Below are 19,838 nucleotides of genomic sequence, written 5' to 3'. Positions count from 1 at the left end.
TGGAAAACGAGACAAGACACGACCACGGCTGAGGAGCGAAGGATCATTCAACGGCTGCTTTTTAGGCGAGGGAAAAAAGAAGGGCCGGGCGCCTTGCGCTTGCGCAGCAGATGGTACGTGGAACTAAAGGAGCAGCAGCATCGAACGAAGGGCACCATGTACAAGCGAGCGCAAGGCGGGGAGGGGGTGAGAGGTGAAGACAAGGGAGCGCCATGGTGGTGCTTCTCCTCTCTGAAGAGAGTAGAGAGGCCCGAAACGAATGCCCCCTCGCCTCTCCCCCAAAGCAAGTATACCACTTAGGCCTTTAAACCGAGTGTAACTAAACAAAATAAAAAGGATCAACGGAAAGTAAAGAAAACGCTGGTGCATTTTCCTGTGGTGAAGCAGAAGAGGAAGAGAGTTGGGGGAGGGGAGGAGGAGAGCGAGAAAACAGAGGCGCTGTGGTGTGCGCGCACCGCCCTACGAATGCCGTGTGCTTCTGCCATGTGCCACTGAGAGAGTCGTCGCAATGATGCCACGCTCGTGCCAAATCGAGCGCCCATCACGGTGCATACCTATTGTGATGCCATGACAGTTGCCCAGCTCAATTCCTTAGAGCTTCACGGCAATGGGAGCAATGCTGCTGCCTTCCACCGCCGTCCCCTAGTAAGCTGCCATGCGATGTGTCGTGCGCCTATGCCCTTGGTTTCTCTTGTTGCCTGCGTTCTACTCTTCCTTTCATCTTCGCATGACTCCACCATCCTCTACTCTTGTCGCAACAACCGTTGTCGGGGAAGAAAATAGAAAGCGCACACTCGCACACATACACGCAAGCAGGCCAAGAGGTGGCTTGCACGACTTTGTACAGGTGGAGGGTGGCCGTGGTTCGACTCCTGCGTGTTTTCTTTATTTCTTTACTCTCTTTTTCCCCCTTTGCTGCCTTTTTTTTTTCGAAGGGCCACTGTTGCAAGGCAGTGCTCGTTGCAGCTTTTGTGTCTCTCGGGTCACCTCCTCTTGCTCGCTTCTCTCATCTCTTCCAGTTCTTATTTTGGGGCATGTGCGACACCTACCGAACTCAAGACGAACGCAACTCCTTACAGCCAGCAGGCCTGACTTGGGACGCGAGGCGGGCACAGGATGGACGATTTAATTGCAGTCCGCATCAAGGACGGCATCTTTGCCGGTAACGCCGGCGCTGCGGCTGATAAGACGCTTTTGCTCATGAACAAGATTACTCACATTATTAATTGCGCTGGCGCCGAGGTGGCTGACTTTTTCCTCGGTGAGCCAGGCTTCAGCTATCTCTCTTTCCCCTGGAAGGACGCGGCCGGCTCGGTGTGCACCACCATCCTTTTCGATAGCGCTGACGACAATATTCGCCGTGTGGTGCGGTTCATTGATGAGGCCCTTGCAGCAGGCGAGTGCGTGCTGGTGCACAGCGTGTACGGCAACTCGCGAAGCCCCGCTCTTATTGCCGCATACATGATGATGAAGTATGGGTGGAAGCTAGAGAGCGCACTTCTGTACCTGAAAATGGCGCACCCCGACTCCGACATCAAGCCCCACTTCCAGCGTCAGCTGCGCCAGTTTGCGAAGCGCCATGATGTGGAACGTGATATCTTCGCTCAGGAAGTAGACGACAGTCATTTCGGCCTCGACAACGACCAGTGGATGCTACGCAACACCCTCCTCAACGGATTACTTTACAGCGAGCAGATGGCGAATGAGCTTTATCAACAGTGCGCCCAGAAGGTCGACGTGGGCAATCCCGTGAATGTCAAGGCTACGAAAGGGCGCATCACCTTCGTAGACACCAAGAAAGGAACAGATGTGGACACCCAGGCGACTTGCCCTGTTGTGGACCGCGCCGGATCATTCCACGCGGATGCGACCTCTGCGGAACCCGGTAGCTTCCTGGGATCGCGCGGCCACTCGAGCTTGCGTACGGGCCGTCGCTTACCCAGTATCCTGAGCCGGAGCACATCTCCCTGCGCTCGCCGACTGGAGTCTGATCCGCGCACGTGCCCCAAGGGGCGCCAAGCTCTCCCAGTAGTTCACAGCGGAACCACAGACCTGGGTACATCAACGTTGACCAAAGCTTTGGAGCGGACCGCAGCACTACGAGCAGCGGTGTCAGCCTCCAGCATGAACAACTCGTTTTCTCAGGTTGGGGGCAAGCCCAGAGTTTGGGACGGAGAAGAGGACCCCGCACTGCTGCAGTCCCGCCAACCGCCCGTAGAGTCGGTCCGCTCCATCGACTACGCGCGGCTGGCGCCGCCAGCGCAGCTGCGCTCGCCGTTCGCCACGCTCGGGTCTAGCCACAAGTACCGAAACGGGTCCCCGCTGCCGCTGCCGAAGGATAAGAAGTCCACCTCCAAGGGGGCTCAAACGCGGACACAGCCATGGTCTTCCAGTCGCCACGTCAACACCACACTGGTGAGCTCCATCCCCATCCCGGCGTCTGGGTGGGGCGGTAGCTCTTTCGGCCTCAACAGTCCCACTTCTATACGAAGCACCCCCCGCACGAGCAGCCCTTTAGCGAGCAATAGATCGTCACGTGATGTGGTGGGGCGACCGTCGGCTGTAAGTTATCGAGGTATCACGCCCTCTCGCTCGACTGTGGTTCCTCGCGCCACGATCGATCCCAGCCATCGTGCCCCGTGTTCTGCGAACCGGTCACCGTCGCGACGTAGCGTCGATTGCGCGACAGGCTCGCGAAGTAACAGCCGGCGCCGCACCGCGTCACCTGTCCACCAGACTGCGAAGCGGTCTCCAAGCGGTGCGAAGACTCGATCAGACACAGAAGATAAGCCGCGCTCCCGCACTAGCTCTCCAAAGGCACGTAAGCATCAAGACCCCAGCTCTGGCTCGCTGCATAACACCTTTGCATGCTACGAAAGCAACGGCATTCATGACAGTGGGAACGGGGTGAGCTCCAAAAACACAGTCACGGTGCGGCGCCAGCCTCCGCCTGTAATCTCGTCGAGAAGGCAAGCTTAATTCGCAAGTTCTCGCTGCCTGTGCCCTTCCACCAAGGCTAAAGCCTCTCACGTGCCGTTTTCTTGCCGTGCGAACGCGCGTGTGCTTCCCGACGGAAATCGCGGCACGTGCGTCGCTGTCCGCTGCCCACCTTTTCCTTTGGCGGTGTACTTCGCGACGCCACCACGGACTGACCAAAAAAAAGAAAAAATACAACAGAGATTAGAGCACAGTGACACCGGCGCGTAACTCTCCCAACGCCCCGCCTCTTCTTTCATCGAAGTCCCTTTGTTTTTTCTCTTTCTTTCATCTTTTTGTGTGGGGTGGGACGGATGAGTGCTTTGTCTGTGGGAGGGGAAAGGGCTGTGCTTAGTATCGGTTAAGAGCTGATACCACCGGTGGTGGTGGTGGTGGTCCTTTGCGTCTGCGTGACGGAAGGCAAAAGCGGGGCTTGTTGTTTTCGTTTACCCCTAAGCGAAGCAGTTTTCATTGATAGCCAAGCTCCCATGGCTTCGGTTCCTAACCTCTCATACCCCTGCGCAGGCACACACACACACATATGCACGGACGCACTACACACGGTATCTTGGAAGGGAGGGGCCCTCTTTTTCTTGTGCGCTCTTGTCATAATCTTCTCCCCTCTTCTCCGGAACGTATCACCTTCTAGTGGATGAAGCCTCCCATGCATAGACAAATACGCACAGAAATATATACATATATATATATATACACCGACCCGCTTCGTCAAACAACCACCGCCCTTTCCGCTCCCTCCTCCTCTCTTTTTTTCTTAGGTTTTACTCTGTCTGTTTCCTGTTTTGCGTGCTTTGCTTATAGATTAAACTGTACGTCCTCTCTCCACTGTCTCTTGCTCTCCCTTTTTAGGTAAAGTTGTCGCGTCGATGGTACCATTTTTTCTCTTCTTTTCTTTTTTTCCCTTCTCGTAGCAGGCGTGCTTATGCCTGTGTAATGTGTCGGTCTTTCAACCATCTCCGCCTGAAATCGATAGTGACAACGCACACACGCTCATGCGATGTGCGCGCCTCTCACCAATTGAAGGCGAAAAGGGAAAGGGGCGGGAAAGAGGAAGAAAAAGAGGGAGCAGCTTCGAGATGTAGCGATCGTGCATGGGCGAGCGTTGAAATGGGAACAATGCTGGGGCGACTGTGTGTGTGTGTGTGGGACACAGGGAATACCTCCGCTGCGTCTAATATTTGCTGTAAGTTGTCTGCCCTCGCTCTCTTGCGCTCCTGTCTTTTCTGCTTTCTGTGTATGTGGCTAGATGGCTGCTGCTTCTCCCGATAGGCGCACCCTCCACATTCCCAACCTACTCTCCCTCCCGCCTCGCCCCACTCCGCATCTTTTGTGTCCTTCGTGTCCCCGTTCTTAGTGTACACAGATTTTTTTTTTGTTCTCCCTCCTCTGCCTTTCATTTGCTGATTGTTCATCCCCTCTCTTCCCCTCTTTCTCTCTCTCTCCGCCTCTCTTCCCTTGCCATCCCTCTCTCTGATTCTTTGGCTCTGTCGGCTCATTGCTTCCGTGTCTGGTCGTCCGTTTTGTTTGCATTGCGTTTGGTCTTCTCATCTCTGCGCTGATTTCTGTGTTGCAAATGCGAGCCCCTTCCTGTTGGAGTCCACTCCTCTCGTGTTTCCGTCCGGCGTGCGTCCCTCTCACCCTCTTTCCTTCTCTGTGTGTGTGTCTCTGCTGATGTGAGGCGAATCAAGGAAATCGCCATTGTATGCGATTTACCCCCCCCCCCCCGCACGTGCGAGGGCATCACCCCAGCTTTTTCTCTGGATTCCGGTATCACTCTGTCGTCATCCCCCTCCCCCGTGGCTGTTCACTGCTCGAGGGGCGGGGGTGGGCAGCGCTTTCCTACCTCATTGGTCATTTCTGCGTGTGCGTCGGCCTTTCTCTCTCTCTCTTTCGGAGAGAGTTGTCGTGCTTGAGTGTTGTTGGGCGTCTCCTCGGCTGCTCTGCCTGAGGTGCAGGTGTGGTGAATGGGCGCTTACGGGACTTTTTATTTTTTTGTTCCCCTTTGGCTGCAGCTTACTTCGGAACAGGGAAAAGAATTTATGCGGACGTAAAGGATACGGATGGAAACCGAAATGGCTCATGCGCCTCGCCAAAGTCGGTCAGCGCGCGTTCTTGTGAGGTAGGATGCGTGTGGTAGCGGGTGCTGCGGATATCAGCCCTACATGGGCACCCTCGCCACTCACCCCCTTGTGCGGGCGTGAGTGATCTTTCCAGGAAGCACTTTAGGATTCGATAGGCCTTCACTCCGCCTCCACACACACTCACACAGCAGTCACCACCAAAACGCAGCCTCAATGTACCTCTACCACGCGTCTCTTCTTTTGTGCCACTGATAATGCTCAACATCGGCAAGCGCCCTGACGATGATTTTCGCCAGACACACGCACATTCATTCAACGAGACTTTGCGTTTTAGAGGAGTTGCCGTCTCGCCTCCCCCTACTGACACGCACGTCTACACGCCAACACGGATCTTCAGCGTTGCTGTGCAGTTGCTTGAGTGTGTCCGAGTATCTTCGGCGGTGGCACGTATCGTTTCAGGTGCTCCCACTACCGTTACAAGCTGCTTCTCGCACGGAGCGGCCTGAGCGGCTGCTTGCTTGCCCCATCCCCTCACAGCCGTCTCTTCTTGGGCAAAGATGTCGTACAGTGGCCGAAAGCTGAGGTACTTTGTGGACGACTCTGATGGGTGGCTGCGCCGGAACCTGCAGGTGGCAGAGCAGTTTGTAATGGCAGAAGACGATCAGGAGACGAAGGAGATGCTTAGCCTCATGGCACCGCGGGCCCACTTCGCCAGCTTCTGGGGCGTGGTACGCGGGCTTCCAGCGGCAGTAGCGTTGCTGGCACAGGAGCGCGAGCATCTGCGCATCACATGGACCTCTGGACTGCAACCCTTGACGTCCCGCACATTTGTCCGCAAAGGTTATGTGCATGTCCTCGACGGAGGGCGCATGGCAACCATTCCTCTTCTCGGGCCTTGGCTCTCTTCCTTTTTCCAGAGGATGGTGCAGGAGCAGCTGGTTGTACGGGAAGGCCGAGTTGTGTTCCGCAGTCTGGGCTACGTCTGGGATATTGGCAAGTATTAGGGAGAGAGGGAAAGGGTGACAAGGGCGATCAGAGAGAGAGGCAGTGAGTGGGTATCGTGTCCCGCCAGTCAGTACATCTCTCCGCTCATCATTCTGATTTGCACGTTACCATGAGTGAGGGCGACCAGTCGCGTGCGTTTGGCCCTTCTCCTTTCACTCTCGCTCACCAACCCCAGCCGCTTCTGATGTTTGGCCACTACGCTCTGCTATTTCTCTCTTCTCTTCCCACAGACGCGCCTTTGTACGTGGACAGTGTACCGCTGTTAGCGAGTGTGAGTATCACAGGACCCGAAGCAGTGGTAAAAGAAGGAGCTAACGGGTATTTTGGCGCAGAGGCACCTCACACGAGTAGGATTGCCTGGTGAGAGGGGCGGGGAATGGAGGGGGGGTATTGGTGTGCATGCCCCCTTGCTTCACGAGCGCTTGAGTGCCGTGCCGCTATGAACGTGCGAGGATTTCGCTTTCTTTTATGTGACTGCCTAATGGTGAAACGACGCAGTTGCCACTATCCCTTTCGTGTAGGGGGGCGAGATCCGCTGCTGAGGAGAGGCCAGCACCCTCCTAACAAGCCCGCGTGAGAGAGGCCGGGAACGTGCGACTTGTTTTTGTTGATACCGCCGAGTGCGTGTAGGTGGAGCTGCTACGACTGCTTCTGCCATGAATGCCCTTCTTTTTCCCCTTTTCGTCTTACTCTTCATCGTCTCTCACTCTTGGGGTGGGGACGCACACCGTCACGTCAACTGGTGAGGGGGAGGGGGCTATGCCTCTCTCTCGTGCTCTCGTTCTCTGAGGGCTCTGCGCATGAGATTGTACGGGAGCTGAAACCTCCGGGCTCCGTGCCGACAGGGGATAGAGAGGAGAGGGGGGAGGGGTACTCTTCTCTTCTCTCTTCACCACTTAGGAGAAGATAAGGGTCCGCTCCTCTTCTGGTGCTTGTGCTCGTTGGATTATTACAGAGGGGGGGAGGAGAAGGGACATCGCCATGCGCGCCTCGCCCAAGGATGAATCCCAGGCTCCACTTCTGCGCAACGAAGGCCGTGCGCGCGTGGCGTTGATTGATACCTCCGGCTACGCCTCTGACATGAACATTTCGGCCTTTGTGCCCCAACACGCGATGAAGCCGTATCGTGTGCTTGCAGCGATGGAGATTGTGCGCAGCCTAAAGATCGATACTCACTGTCGCACTGTCGTGCCGCCTCTAGTGAAAGTTGAGGAGCTGATGGCATACCATACGGACACCTACCTCGCGAACCTCGGCCTGCACAGCTGCCGCAGCTGGTTATGGAACGCAGATACGTCGAAAGTGTTCTTCTCGGGCGACTGTCCCCCGGTCGAGGGGCTGATGGAACATTCGATCGCGACGGCCAGTGGGACGTTGATGGGGGCGGTACTGCTCAATAGCGGTCAGGTCGATGTAGCAGTGCACTGGGGTGGCGGCATGCATCACTCGAAATGCGGTGAGTGCTCCGGGTTCTGCTACGTGAACGACATTGTGCTCGGCATTCTCGAGCTTCTGAAGTGCCACGACCGGGTGCTGTACATCGACATCGATATGCACCATGGCGATGGCGTGGATGAGGCCTTTTGCAAGAGCGACCGCGTCTTTACGTTGTCGCTGCACAAGTTCGGCGAGAGCTTCTTCCCTGGCACGGGGCACCCGCGCGACGTCGGCTACGGTAGTGGGCGCTACTACAGCATGAACCTGGCTGTGTGGGACGGCATCACCGACTTCTACTACCTTGGCCTATTCAAACATGCGCTGCACTCCATTGTGCGCCGCTACTCGCCCGACGTGATTGTGCTCCAGTGCGGCGCCGACTCGCTCGCTGGTGATCGCCTCGGCCTGCTCAACCTGTCGTCCTTCGGCCATGGGCAGTGCGTGCAGGCAGTGCGTGATCTCGGTATCCCGATGCTGGCGCTTGGTGGCGGTGGCTACACGGTTCGCAACGTCGCAAAGCTATGGGCGTATGAGACCAGTATCCTGACTGGCCACCCGCTGCCGCCAAATACGGTACTCCCGGTCACTGACATGCCACTAAGCGGGTGGCTCTTTCAGGACTCGCCCCTGCTGATTGTCGCACAGGACCGCAGCAATCACGTCTTACCAGGGCTTCACTGCCAGCGTGCGTACCAAACAATCACCGAGCAAATCGACCGCCACGTGCCACATATTCGACGACATCCACGACTGCAGAAGGCTGCCACCAGTACAACAGCATCAGCTGAAGGGGACGCGCAGGGGGAGGGCGGGGCATCAGTCGTCACACACGTCGCACAAAGATGACTTGAAAAAGGCAATAGGGAGGCGGAAAGGCACCACAGACACACGCCCGAAAACCGTTCTGTGCACCGTTGCAAGCGTAGATGGTACGCATGTGTGTGTAAGCGTGTGCGTGGTCGACCGTGGCAATGCATGAGGCGCATTTATCGCTCTCAGGTCATAGATATTGGCTTCTGCAAAGGTATTGACGCAGCGAAATCGGGAAATGAGGACGGCCAGAGGCTTATAATAGCATATAGAAAGCCGCTGGTGTTGTCATATTCGTGGTCATACCTGCCACGGGTACACAGGGGGACTGAAAGGGAGGCGGCAACATCGGGAGAGGGCAGAGATGTGTGTGCGCGTCGTGGATGTCCATCCATTTTCCTGTTGCCTGCTCGCACGTACACACCTGCGCTCGACACGGCTTTCTTCGTTTTCGATTTGTGTTTTTGTGTGTGTGTGTGGGTGGACTAGCGGCGTTGCAGATCCGCTAGGCCCTCAGTCGCAGCGCACCTCTTCCCAGCGATGGAGATCTCCGCCTTTTCCATGCTGACGCGTGTAGCTATCCGGCAGGGTAACCACCTACGAACGCACTCACTCACCCTCTCGACTTTCCTGCTCGTCCAGCCTGCTCCATTTTCTCATCACCGCGGCTTTCCTCCCCATCTCCTGTCTCTCCGTTCCGAGACGGCTCTGCCATTGCAAACGATGAAGCAAGTGATCGGGGGCTCAACAGTGAGTGAATGGGTCAGCCAACGACATTAGTGCCCTGCCATCTGGGCAGAGCAGTACAAACGGCAACAGCGGCGAAGCGCTGGATTGTAGCGCTCCTGCTGACACGCAGCCGCCACGTCTACTTGGAAGCAGGAGTTGAGAGGCGAAGTAAGGGAACAGGGAGATGGGAGAGCTCAAACCTCTCTCTGTTGCCCTTTTACTATCTGCAGTCCTCCCTTCCTCCCCCCACCTCTTTTCTATCTTGTCTTGCTCTTCTGCCTTATTTCCCGTGGGCATCTCTCGACTTGTTCGCCCTCCTCTGCCGCCGCGTCCTCCCCTCTTTCCCTCTCGCCGACCAATGGGTGACCCACAGAGCGAGAGAGAGTGCCTTGCTTCAGCCCACTTTTCCCTGCTCATTTTCTCATCGCTTTTTCCCGATTTGCTCCCCTTTCTCTCGTTCTCACGCATCAACGCGCACAAAGGCGCAGTAAAGGCGGCCAAAAGCAGTCTGCCCCGTTCTCTCCCCCACTTAACAGTCTACCCAGCCAACCCTGCACCACTTCCCTCTGCCTCTCTCCCCCTCGCTTCGACGCCTTTCCCCACGATCATTCCAGCTGGCAGGGCGCGCCGCAGACGAGGTTGCACGCCAGCCTGTGGCGCTCTTCCCCCGCTCTCTCTGCCCCTCCTTCCCTCTGTGCTGTGATTTGGTGTAAGCTCATGCGCGCGGGCGACCGTTCTTTTTTTCCCCTTTCATTTTATCTGCTCCCCTTTCACGTCGCTCGCTGGGTGAGTTCCGTGTCTTTGTTTCAGTCGCCTTGCTGTCACACACACACACACACACACATCCCCCTCCTCCTCTCCTCCTTCCGGGCTCGCACAGCTTTGGTTGGTTTTGCCCGTCGTCTGGTTGTTTGTCTTGCTAGTATTTCGACCTCCTTCGCACCCCTCGCCTATCCGTACGTTGCATACTTCGTATCCGTGTATAACTCTCTCTCTTACAGTGGCCTCCAACGGAGCTGCCGTCTACGTCTTGCTGCTTTTCCTTTGCCGCTGCCCCTCACCCCTCTACTTCTTGGCAGTCGTCACTCCTCCGGCAGCCAACGATGCACGCCGGCGCTGCCGCCGAGGCCGCCGTGCCGGCCATCGCGACGCTGTCGAGCTGCGTTGTGCGCATCATGGGCCTCAACCCCAGCCCCATGACCCTGCAGGGAAGCAACACGTACCTCGTTGGCACGGGACAGGACCGGCTACTGATCGACTCCGGCGAGGGCGTGGACGGCTACGGCGATCTTTTGCAAAAAGCAGTCGCCGATGAATCGGCCCGACTTGGCGGACCAGTGTCCATCTCAAAGCTGCTGCTCACTCACTGGCATAGGGACCACATCGGTGGTGTGGAGACGGTTCGTCGCCTCTTCCCACAGGTGCAGCTGCTGAAGCAGCCGTCCGCGTACGTCCACACCCAAGTGGATGCCTTATGCCAAGTCCCACCCAAGGTAGTCAAGGTGGAAGGCGCCACGCTACAGGTGGTTCACACGCCCGGACACACCGACGATCACCTGTGCGCGTTTTTGCAGGAGGAGTGCGCGCTTTTCACGAGCGACACTGTCCTGGGCACAGGAACGTCTGTGTTCTCCAGTTTCAAGGACTACATGAGCTCCTTGCAACTCCTCGTGAGCATGCAGCCAAGGCGGCTCTACCCGGCGCATGGCCCCGTCGTCGAAGATGGCACCACGCGCATCCTGGAGATCATCCAGCACCGCAGCGTACGTGAGCAGCAGATTCTTCAGGTGCTGCACGAGCGCACGCACGGGGCCGACGCTCCGGCCAAAGACAAGGGCCTCAACATTCGAGAGCTTGTCGATATCATCTACACTACCACCCCGACTGCGCTCAAGACGGCCGCTGGTACCAACGTCTTCCACCATCTGAAGAAGCTGCTGAACGAGGGGAGGGTGGCGGTTCGATACACGCCTGACGATCTCGCTTACTACTTGAGGGATGCCACAGACTACACCGCCTTCGGAGAGGGGGCGGATGCTGATGCGACGATGATGAGGCGTATCTTGACGGAGTTTCGCGTGGCGGCTGCGGAGGTCGATTCCGCAGCGTCATAATTTCACACCTGTGCAACCGGGTGCACGTAGATGGTGAGCAGCAGCATGCTGTCCTTGCATCCCCGCTCTCGCATTTTTGGAGCCACCGCCGCGCACGGGACCATGAACAGAGAGGATCGTTAGCGCGTCAGTGCTCATGCGATTTGCGGAGTGGTGCCTCTGCCTCGCCTATCTTGCATGTGCGCGCGCGCTCTCTTTCCTCATGCTGCCCGCCTCTCCCGACGTTTTCATTTGTTTGCTCCTCCCCTTCCCCTTTCCCCTCAGCCCCATCTCAACACCCCTTCGCCCCCCCGCCCACCCCTCTGCTCACGTGAAGTGGGGGAGGAGAGAGAGAGGCGCACAGGCGACCGCAGGCACAGACTGTGACACGCTCACGCATGTTTTGGCGAGCCTCCCTCGCGTCTGTGCTCCTGCTGTTTTGCCTCGCCTTCTCGTGGACGGGGCCCCATCATGAAGCGGCGCCCCTCCCCCCCGCCCAACACATTTACACCGACGACTCGAGCATACGGCAAGTGTGGAAGGCCGGGCAGATGGTTGGCAGCAGTTATGCAGTCAGCCATACACGGGAAAAGAGAGCGTGGCGCGCAGGTGCGCTGACCAATGCCCTTGAGCACTTTGAGGACACTACCGCAGCCCCCTACTCGATGTCTGCGTGCCCGTTGCTGCAGGGCCAAAGTGAAGAGCGGATGGCGCAGCAATGCGCCTCCTGCCGCCGCCGCCCCCCCTCCCCCCTCCCAGCTCATGACTGTGTCGGTCTTTGTGTGTATGTGTGTGTGTGTGTATGTGCACGCAGATCTATGCGCCTGTGCGGAACGCATCGATCATGGCGCCCCGCCGACCTTTCCCACCCCTTTCTTCCCCCGACTCCACCGCGCATCGCCACAAATCATACGAATGACACCTTCGGAGATGGGAGACGACAAGAGCACATGGGCGGCTCGCTGGAAGGCGCCTTGTCCATCTCTCCTTGTGCGCGGGCTTGTGCATGGACGTGCGGCGTGCCTCCGCTCTCTAGCACCCACATATATATATATATATCAACTCGTTTTGCTTCGTACTTGCTCTACCTTCCTCGGACTGTCTCCAACCATCTTCTTCATACCCGACCGCTTTGGCAGCTGCGGCCGCGCACACGTACTCCTACGTGCTCCTCTTCCCTCTTCCCCCCCCGCCTCGTTCTTGTGGTGACAGCAACTCATGGCTACGCTTCAGAATGCAAACGCCGAGTGCGTCGGCCCAGAGAGTCCGAATGCCGGCGTCGCGCCCTCATGCCAGGGGTGCCCCAATGCTGCTATCTGCGCAGCTGCGCCCAAAGGCCCCGACCCTGATATACCCGTCATTCGTGAGCGTCTCGCCGGGGTGAAGCACAAGGTCATGATCGTCAGCGGCAAAGGCGGCGTGGGAAAGAGCACCATGACGAAGGAGCTGGCGTTTGCTCTCGGGGACCGCGGACTGTCGGTGGGGCTGGTGGACATGGACATCTGCGGGCCATCCCTCCCTCGTCTGACCGGTGTGCGTGGTGAGGACGCGCATCAGAGCGCTGGCGGTATCGAACCCGTCCTGGTGAATGAAAGCGTGGTGATGATGTCCATGCACTACTTGCTAGCGGACAAGAACGAGGCGGTGCTGTTCCGCGGGCCTCGCAAGAACGGGGTCATCAAGATGTTCCTCAAAGACGTGATCTGGGGGGACCTGGATGTTCTACTGATCGACACCCCACCGGGCACATCCGACGAGCATATTACTGTCAGCTCGCTGCTGCAGCAGACGACAAATGGAGTGGACGGTGCCGTGCTCATCACCACTCCGCAGCGTGTCGCAGAGGCGGACGTGCGTCGCGAGTTCAACTTCTGCCAGAAGGCGAAGCTGCCTGTCCTCGGCCTCGTGGAGAATATGAGCGGCTTTGTGTGCCCCGGGTGCCACAAGGAGTCGCAGATCTTCCCAAAGGAGGAGAGCACGGAGGGAGAGAAGGAGGGCGCCGGTGCTAGGCTGAGCCGCGAATTCGGCGCTCCCCTCTGGGGGGCGGTACCACTGGACCCTCTGCTCATGAGGGCATGTGAAGAAGGCGTCTCCTTGTCCGAGTACGCCGAGACGAACGGGGTGACGAGCAGCCCGACGCTCGACGCGCTCTTCACCGTAGCCGACCAGCTGATCGCTTCTTTAGGGCTTCAAGCAGGGCGAGGATCTCCGGATCGATGAACACAACCGGCGCCGCAGAATGCCTTTTCTCTCCATTGGGGAGGGGGCGTGGAAGGGCGGTGGCTCTTCTATTTCTCAAAGGGTTTTGCTAAACTCACACGTGCTCGGCTAAACCAAAGCGGCGCAGAGCCACACGGAATCGCGGAGGTGCGATGGGTGAGCGGAGGGCGGGGGAGTCGGTGAGCACGCGCGTTTAGCCAGAGAAAGGGTAGGGGGAGGGTGGAGCGAGCCGCGGGTTTAGCGTACGCTTGGAGATGACGCGGCACCACCTGTGCTCTGCAGCACTCCGTTCCGCATCCTCTCTTTCGCAGCCATCGAATCGGAGCGCGCATATGCTCTCAGTCAAACGATGTGCCGTCTTCGTTTTGTCGCCCCCACCTCCCTCCCTCCCCTCTTTTTTTCTCGAGATGGAGCTTTCCATGCGCTTTCGCCACTTCTCTCCTCCTCCCCCTCTTACGCCTCCTCCGCACTCCACCAGCGCTGACGCCTCCGCTTGACATAATCGCATCGCTTACGTACTTTGGCGGTTATTATCTCCCTTGTAATGCATACACACATACACAGAGAGAGAGGGAGGGTGGTGTGCGTGTGAGGAAAGCGGTGAGCAGCTGCAGCTGCACTGATCTCTTTCGTCTGCGTTGACAAGAGCGGAATACCAGGGCGGAGGCTCACCTGAGGCTCTTCTTATGCGGCGCATGGCGGGAGTGACCCTCGGTCGCTCTCCTCCAGCATGTCTGCCATTTCGTCCTTTGTTCTTGAGTGTGCCCGCGCCGGACGGTGGGTGCGTGGGCTGATGGCCCTGCAGGAACAGAACCTCTCTACTGACCCGCCCATACGCGGTGCATGCGTTGCTCTTGCGGAGGCTGTGTCGCCATACTCGTGGGCGACAGCGCTTTCTTTGCTCCTGCCGACAGACGCGCTTCGGCATTCGCAGGAGGTATGCAGGGTAGTGGACACTGTCGCCCGCCATGCGGAGATGCCTGTAGATGTCTTTGAGAGCTCGATGGAGGCTTTGTTGCGGGCTCTGCCTCAGCTATCCCAGAGCGGGCGACATCCCGCGCCAGGCTCGTTTGGGCAGCTGGAAGTGCGTGTACCGTGTGAGTTGCCGGCGCCGATGATGCCAAGCATCCCAATCCAGCAACAAGTTTTCCTCAGCGCGACGAGGTGGTGTGGGTGGGAGACGGCAGTGCGCTTGCTCGCCTGCTTGGCGGCGCCCCCTCCTCGTGCATGTGTGGAGCGGGTGCAGGCGCTGCGCGCGCTGCGCCATTGCATCTTACACGACGTCGGACCTTTCCTCGGGTGGGGTAGCAGTGCCGCCTTGCCCTCGGCTAGGGACAGTGCCGTGGGGCTGCTGCTGGGCTCACCCCAGGGCAAGTCGTTGGCGGAGCAGATGGAGAGGATGGAGCCGTCTTCTGCGAGGCGCTACTCCGCACGCGATCGCCGTGAGCTCTCTCGGCTGCGTGACCAGAAGCGCCAGCAGCTGCTGCAGTGCACGCAGGAGGAGGAGGGCGCGTTGGCGCGGCAAGCGGTTGAGGACGGGTCCCCATCGGCGCTGAGCGTATGTGCGGCGTTGCGCATGGTGGTGAGGCCGCCCTCCCCTTTGTTCGCCGTCGCGCCCCATGTACTGTGGCGCCATATGCTGCCACTGGTACAGTCGTGCCGGCTGACTCCAGATATCGCGTTGCTTTACGGCCGTGCCGCCGGCCTTTGCACCCCGCAAGCGTGGGAGACCACAGCGAATCGGCTGAATGGCGCCGAGGTGCGCGATGCACAGCTGCATCGTCAACTGACCATGTGGGTGGTCAGCCGCGGGAGCTGGATCGCTGCTCTGGAGAGACTGTCGCAGCCTCATCGCGACGCCTCCGGCGCTGTGCCGGGGAGAAGCGGCGAGAGCGCGACCGATGCAGGTTGCGCCGACGAGGCAGCGACTTCCCTCGACTGCGTCCTACGCAGTGCGGCTCCGGCGTCCTATGTGCTTCGTGCTGTGCCGCCAAAGTCGCGGCCGTGGTACCGCCTACTTTCCCCCCGCCACGTCACTGCCTCCTTCACTCGCCAAATCGCCGGTGCCCTTGCTCGTGGTGTGCGCCTGGACGAGATACAACTGAGCGAGGCGGGGAAGGAGTGGGCGGCGCGCGGTCGGTGGGAGGCTGCTCTGGCCCTGTACTACCGTTTTCCGCTACCCGAGTTCCAAAAGTATGCGACACGCAGCCTTTTGACAGCGCGGCCCGCGCTGCCTCCTGTGCCCTCAGTCTCGCATCCTCCTTCGTGCGACTTGCAGAAAGGCTCTGATCCTATCCCTCGAAGCTCTTCCAAGGGCAGCGGCGCGCTCTATGCATATGCAGTCCTCCAGCTCCTCGTGCCACGAGACGGTGTTCGCTACAATCACGCGTCTCCGCCGCGCCCCGCGCCGCCGCTGGGAGCCTTCCCAGCATGCCTGGTGATCGATGCGGCTGCAGACTGGTCAGAGGCTGTCGCTATCTTTCGGGCATGCGTACGGCGTGGAACTCGGTGCAACCCGCAGCTTCTCAGTACGCTGATGCGCCGTCAGGACTTGCCTCCAGAAGAACTAAGTCAGATCCTGAAGAGCTACCCAGCCGCCGTAAACGACGGGGTGCGGCGGCGTGCGAAGGAGAACTTTGGCATTGACTTACATACGTGAAGGATGACGTTGGCGCACGGCTGGTGCTCGTCTCATGTCATCTGCCGCTGGCGCCTGCACGACACCAAAGTCCGGCAATAAGACGCGCCGAAAGGCCATGAGGCGGGGTAAGAAGGAGGCGTGGGGGGTGGGGCCGATCGCCGGCATCCCTGCGCTGTCGGACCTGCCGCCGCCCTCCTCTTCCCCTCCTCTCTCCCTGCGGTATACTCCCTTCCCTGACCTTTGTGCATGCCAGCACCTTTGTTGTTCGTTGTGCAGCTGTGCTTACACGATTCTGAGTCGGTGTCACAGCAGTGAAGTTGGCCGTGCTTGTCGGTGAATCGGCCAAGATCGCCTCTCTGCCGCACGGCCCCTCATCTGCGTGGGGTGTGGCAAAGGAGCCTTACAGGTGGGGCAGATGATGCGCAAGCAGCTGCGCGGCATGGGTTGCAGCAGCGTGCCATCCTTACGCACAGGTACGAATGCACGCACTCACGTGGGTGGTGTCGCTGACATCAGCTTGCAAAGCCCATAGACCTTCAATGGTGACGATTGTGCAGCGTGCGCGTGTTTCAGTGTCGGATGTGCGACCGCTGACAGATGTCCCCCCCTCTGCACCGAGTGCGCACCCTTTCGAGTGTGCCGGTGGTCACAATGCGCTTTCATTCGCTGCATCGAAGCTATCATCAGCCTCTCTCTCTCTCTCGCCTCCGACCAACACATTGCGACACCACATACACATCATGTTGACACCACACACACACACACACACACAACAACAGCAACAACAAGAAGCGACAGCAAAGGGCATTCGAGCAGTCCATACGATATAAATTATTTCCTCCTACTCCCTTATAGGAGCCCCTCCTCACAGCAATCCGCGACGCACCTTCATCTTGTACCCGCCGCCGCCATCACTTCCCCGCGCAGATATTTCCGCGGTGACAGACAGAAGGAATTCACATTCCGTTCCATACTTGTGCCCCTTCCCTGACGCCTCTACGCCATCACGTTCCGATACCGCCACCACTCCCTCCCACGCCCGGCCCCATCGTCCGTCTGTTTCTTTGCCCGAGCCTCCGCCGCCATCTCGTTCTCACGGCACCGCCTGCACCTCCGTGAAGTGGCAATGGAGGTGCCGACTACGGCGTACACGGACCAGAAGCCGGGCACGTCGGGGCTGCGCAAGAAGGTCACGTCGTTTCAGCAGCCAAACTACACAGCGAACTTTGTGCAGAGCACCTTCAATGCGCTGCAGCGCCAAGGCGCCCTGCCAGAAGTGCTCATCGTGGGCGGTGATGGCCGTTACTACACCCCCGAGGCGGTGCAGGTGATCCTGAAAGTCTCGGCTGCAAATGGGGTGCGGCGTGTGTGGGTAGGCCAGCACGGACTTCTATCGACGCCCGCCGTGTCGACGATGATGCGCCGTCGCCGTGACGCAGGCGGGCACAAGGCGACTGGCGCTTTCATCTTGACGGCCAGCCACAACCCCGGTGGCCCAGACGCCGACTTTGGCATCAAGTACAACTCTGAGAACGGCGGCCCTGCGCCGGAGAAGCTGACCTCCAACATCTATGCAGAGACGGTCAAAATTACGCAGCTCAAGATGGCCACGGCGCTGCCGGAGGTGGACATCAGCAGCATTGGTACCTACGCCTTTGACGCCTACAACTTCCAGGTGGAGGTGGTGGATAGCCTGGCGGACTACGTGGCGTACATGCAGGAGGTGTTCGACTTCGAGGCCATCAAGGCACTCGTGCAGCGCCCTGACTTCACGCTCCACGTGGACTGCCTCCACGGCGTCAGCGGCTCGTACGTTGAGCGCATCTTTCATCACGTCCTCGGCGTGCCTAAGGCCTCCCTACACCGCGTGCAAGTCCTCCCCGACTTTGGCGGCTGCCACCCCGATCCGAATCTGACGTACGCGGCCGACCTGGTGCACATGATGGGTCTGCTGCCTGATGGCACCCCGGATCCCGCGATGGAGCATGACAGACAGGTGCCCGACGTCGGCGTCGCGTTTGACGGTGATGCGGACCGCAATATGATCCTCGGGAAGCGCTTCTTCGTGAACCCATCTGACTCCCTCGCTGTGCTGGCTGCCAACGCCGACTGCGTGCCCTTCTTCACCAAGAACGGCAACCCTGGGCTCAAGGCCGTGGCGCGGTCGATGCCGACGAGCGGCGCAGTCGACCGCGTCGCGACTGCAAAGGGCTTTGCGCTTTTTGAGGTCCCTACGGGATGGAAGTTCTTTGGCAACCTCATGGACAGCGCGGACGTCTACGGGCGCGAGGACTTCAATCCTCTGATCTGTGGTGAGGAGAGCTTTGGCACGGGTAGCAATCACATCCGTGAGAAGGACGGCATCTGGGCCTCACTCTTCTGGCTGTCGGTGATCGCGAAGCGCAACACGCCTGGAAACCCGCTAGTCGGCGTTCAGCAAATTGTGGAGGAGCACTGGGCGACGTATGGCCGCAACTACTACAGCCGATACGACTACGAGGACGTCTCCGCTGAGGCCTCGAAGGCCGTCATGGAGACGGTGGAGAATACGGCGGTTGCAGATGTGCCGCTCCTCGACGGCGTCGCATGTAAAGTGATCGACAATTTTAGCTACACCGACCCCATCGACGGCTCCGTGTCGGCGAAGCAGGGTGTGCGTGTCCTCTTCGAGGATGGGTCGCGCTTCGTGCTGCGGCTGAGCGGCACCGGCTCCTCGGGAGCCACTATCCGGCTGTACCTAGAGAAGTACGTGGACCCGGGCACTGTCAAGTCGCACCTGGCGGCGAAGAACCTGCCATCCGCGGGCACCGCGCTGAAGTCTCTCATCGCCATTGCGCTGCAGGTGTCCCATATGGAATCTCTGACGGGGCGAAAGGCGCCAACGGTCATCACATGAGCAGCGGCAACAGGGAAGGGGACAGTCTAAAGCGTGCGAGGGTGTGCGCACGAGTCTTTCCCTTTTCACGCGCAAGCAAACACTGCTCCCCTCCCTTGCTGCTTCTCCTCCCCCCCCGCGTGTGCGCAGCGACCACTCGACCGCCGCTCACTCTTCGTGTAATCTCTTCTTTTTTTTCTTTGCGTCTCCTCTTCCTTTCTCCCTTCCGTGAAGACGGGGTGATGAGGTCGTTGGCGCGCGTGATATCCCACCGTGCAGTATCCCCCTTTCGGTGAGGAGAAGCCAAGCAGCCCCGCCCCCTGCCAGTGGCGGGTGACCTCTGTTGGCGAAACCGCGTCAAGTACCCCCAACTTGGGGATGCCGGTGCGAATGTATTGCTGCCTCTGTGGGCTGGCGGGTGCCGCGCAGCCTGCGGCGGTGGGAGGGGGGTGACTTTGGCTCTTTCTGTGGCGAGCAAGTGCCGGCTCGACTCGGGCACATCTCGCCTGTCCCGGGGGCCAAGCCGGCGCCTCGCTGTGACGCGCGAGCCCGCCCGCCACGGGGCACCGTGGGCCGGGGCGGCCGCAGCGGAGTCGAGCCCCCGCGTGGTTGTGGGTGGGCGGGGTGGCAGCGAAATGGACACGCGGTGCGGGAGAGGAAACGTCTGAGACGGACTCATTTTCTGACTTCTTCTGGAACTCGTTGCCGCTCGTTTCTGCTCTGCTACGCACAGCACACGTACCCACAGAAATTTCAGCGGAGACGACGAAAAAGTGGCTTGTGCGGGTCGTCTCTTCATCGTGGATCCCTTTGCTCCTCTTTTTTTCTTTTTCGGACACCTCAAGGAAGGCACCGCTTATCGTCCTCTTTCTCGCCTGGCGTTCGCTTCTGCAGGTGAGGCGGTGTGGCCCTTCCACCCCCCTCCTCCTGTCCACTGCTGTACCGCCTTTTCA

General features: G+C 59.1%; 7 protein-coding genes across 7 annotated transcripts; all 7 read left to right on the top strand.

The window, feature by feature from the left end:
• Positions 1 to 1,116: 1,116 nt before the first annotated feature.
• On the top strand, positions 1,117 to 2,979 carry LSCM1_04654 (uncharacterized protein; the record flags this gene model as incomplete). Its single annotated transcript, XM_067322152.1, has 1 exon — positions 1,117 to 2,979. One exon carries the CDS (start codon positions 1,117 to 1,119, stop codon positions 2,977 to 2,979), a length of 1,863 nt encoding a protein of 620 aa, XP_067178949.1.
• Positions 2,980 to 5,632: 2,653 nt separating this feature from the next.
• Positions 5,633 to 6,079, top strand: LSCM1_04653 (uncharacterized protein; the record flags this gene model as incomplete). Its single annotated transcript, XM_067322151.1, has 1 exon — positions 5,633 to 6,079. The coding sequence occupies one exon, from the start codon at positions 5,633 to 5,635 to the stop codon at positions 6,077 to 6,079; it is 447 nt and encodes a 148-aa protein (XP_067178948.1).
• A 982-nt stretch (positions 6,080 to 7,061) lies between these two features.
• Positions 7,062 to 8,363, top strand: LSCM1_04652 (uncharacterized protein; the record flags this gene model as incomplete). The annotated part of the gene is made up of 1 exon (XM_067322150.1): positions 7,062 to 8,363. One exon carries the CDS (start codon positions 7,062 to 7,064, stop codon positions 8,361 to 8,363), a length of 1,302 nt encoding a protein of 433 aa, XP_067178947.1.
• A 1,796-nt stretch (positions 8,364 to 10,159) lies between these two features.
• Positions 10,160 to 11,170, top strand: LSCM1_04651 (uncharacterized protein; the record flags this gene model as incomplete). The annotated part of the gene is made up of 1 exon (XM_067322149.1): positions 10,160 to 11,170. One exon carries the CDS (start codon positions 10,160 to 10,162, stop codon positions 11,168 to 11,170), a length of 1,011 nt encoding a protein of 336 aa, XP_067178946.1.
• Positions 11,171 to 12,367: 1,197 nt separating this feature from the next.
• Positions 12,368 to 13,369, top strand: LSCM1_04650 (uncharacterized protein; the record flags this gene model as incomplete). Its single annotated transcript, XM_067322148.1, has 1 exon — positions 12,368 to 13,369. The coding sequence occupies one exon, from the start codon at positions 12,368 to 12,370 to the stop codon at positions 13,367 to 13,369; it is 1,002 nt and encodes a 333-aa protein (XP_067178945.1).
• Positions 13,370 to 14,099: 730 nt separating this feature from the next.
• LSCM1_04649 (uncharacterized protein) lies at positions 14,100 to 16,028 on the top strand (the record flags this gene model as incomplete). The annotated part of the gene is made up of 1 exon (XM_067322147.1): positions 14,100 to 16,028. One exon carries the CDS (start codon positions 14,100 to 14,102, stop codon positions 16,026 to 16,028), a length of 1,929 nt encoding a protein of 642 aa, XP_067178944.1.
• A 1,108-nt stretch (positions 16,029 to 17,136) lies between these two features.
• LSCM1_04648 (uncharacterized protein) lies at positions 17,137 to 18,906 on the top strand (the record flags this gene model as incomplete). Its single annotated transcript, XM_067322146.1, has 1 exon — positions 17,137 to 18,906. The coding sequence occupies one exon, from the start codon at positions 17,137 to 17,139 to the stop codon at positions 18,904 to 18,906; it is 1,770 nt and encodes a 589-aa protein (XP_067178943.1).
• Positions 18,907 to 19,838: the final 932 nt, after the last annotated feature.

Source organism: Leishmania martiniquensis, chromosome 21 (assembly GCF_017916325.1).
Source record: "Leishmania martiniquensis isolate LSCM1 chromosome 21, whole genome shotgun sequence".
In the NCBI taxonomy this organism is placed as follows: Eukaryota; Euglenozoa; class Kinetoplastea; order Trypanosomatida; family Trypanosomatidae; genus Leishmania; species Leishmania martiniquensis.
The sequence above is the reverse complement of the archived record's forward strand: the minus strand, read 5'-3'. Positions and strand labels throughout refer to the sequence as shown.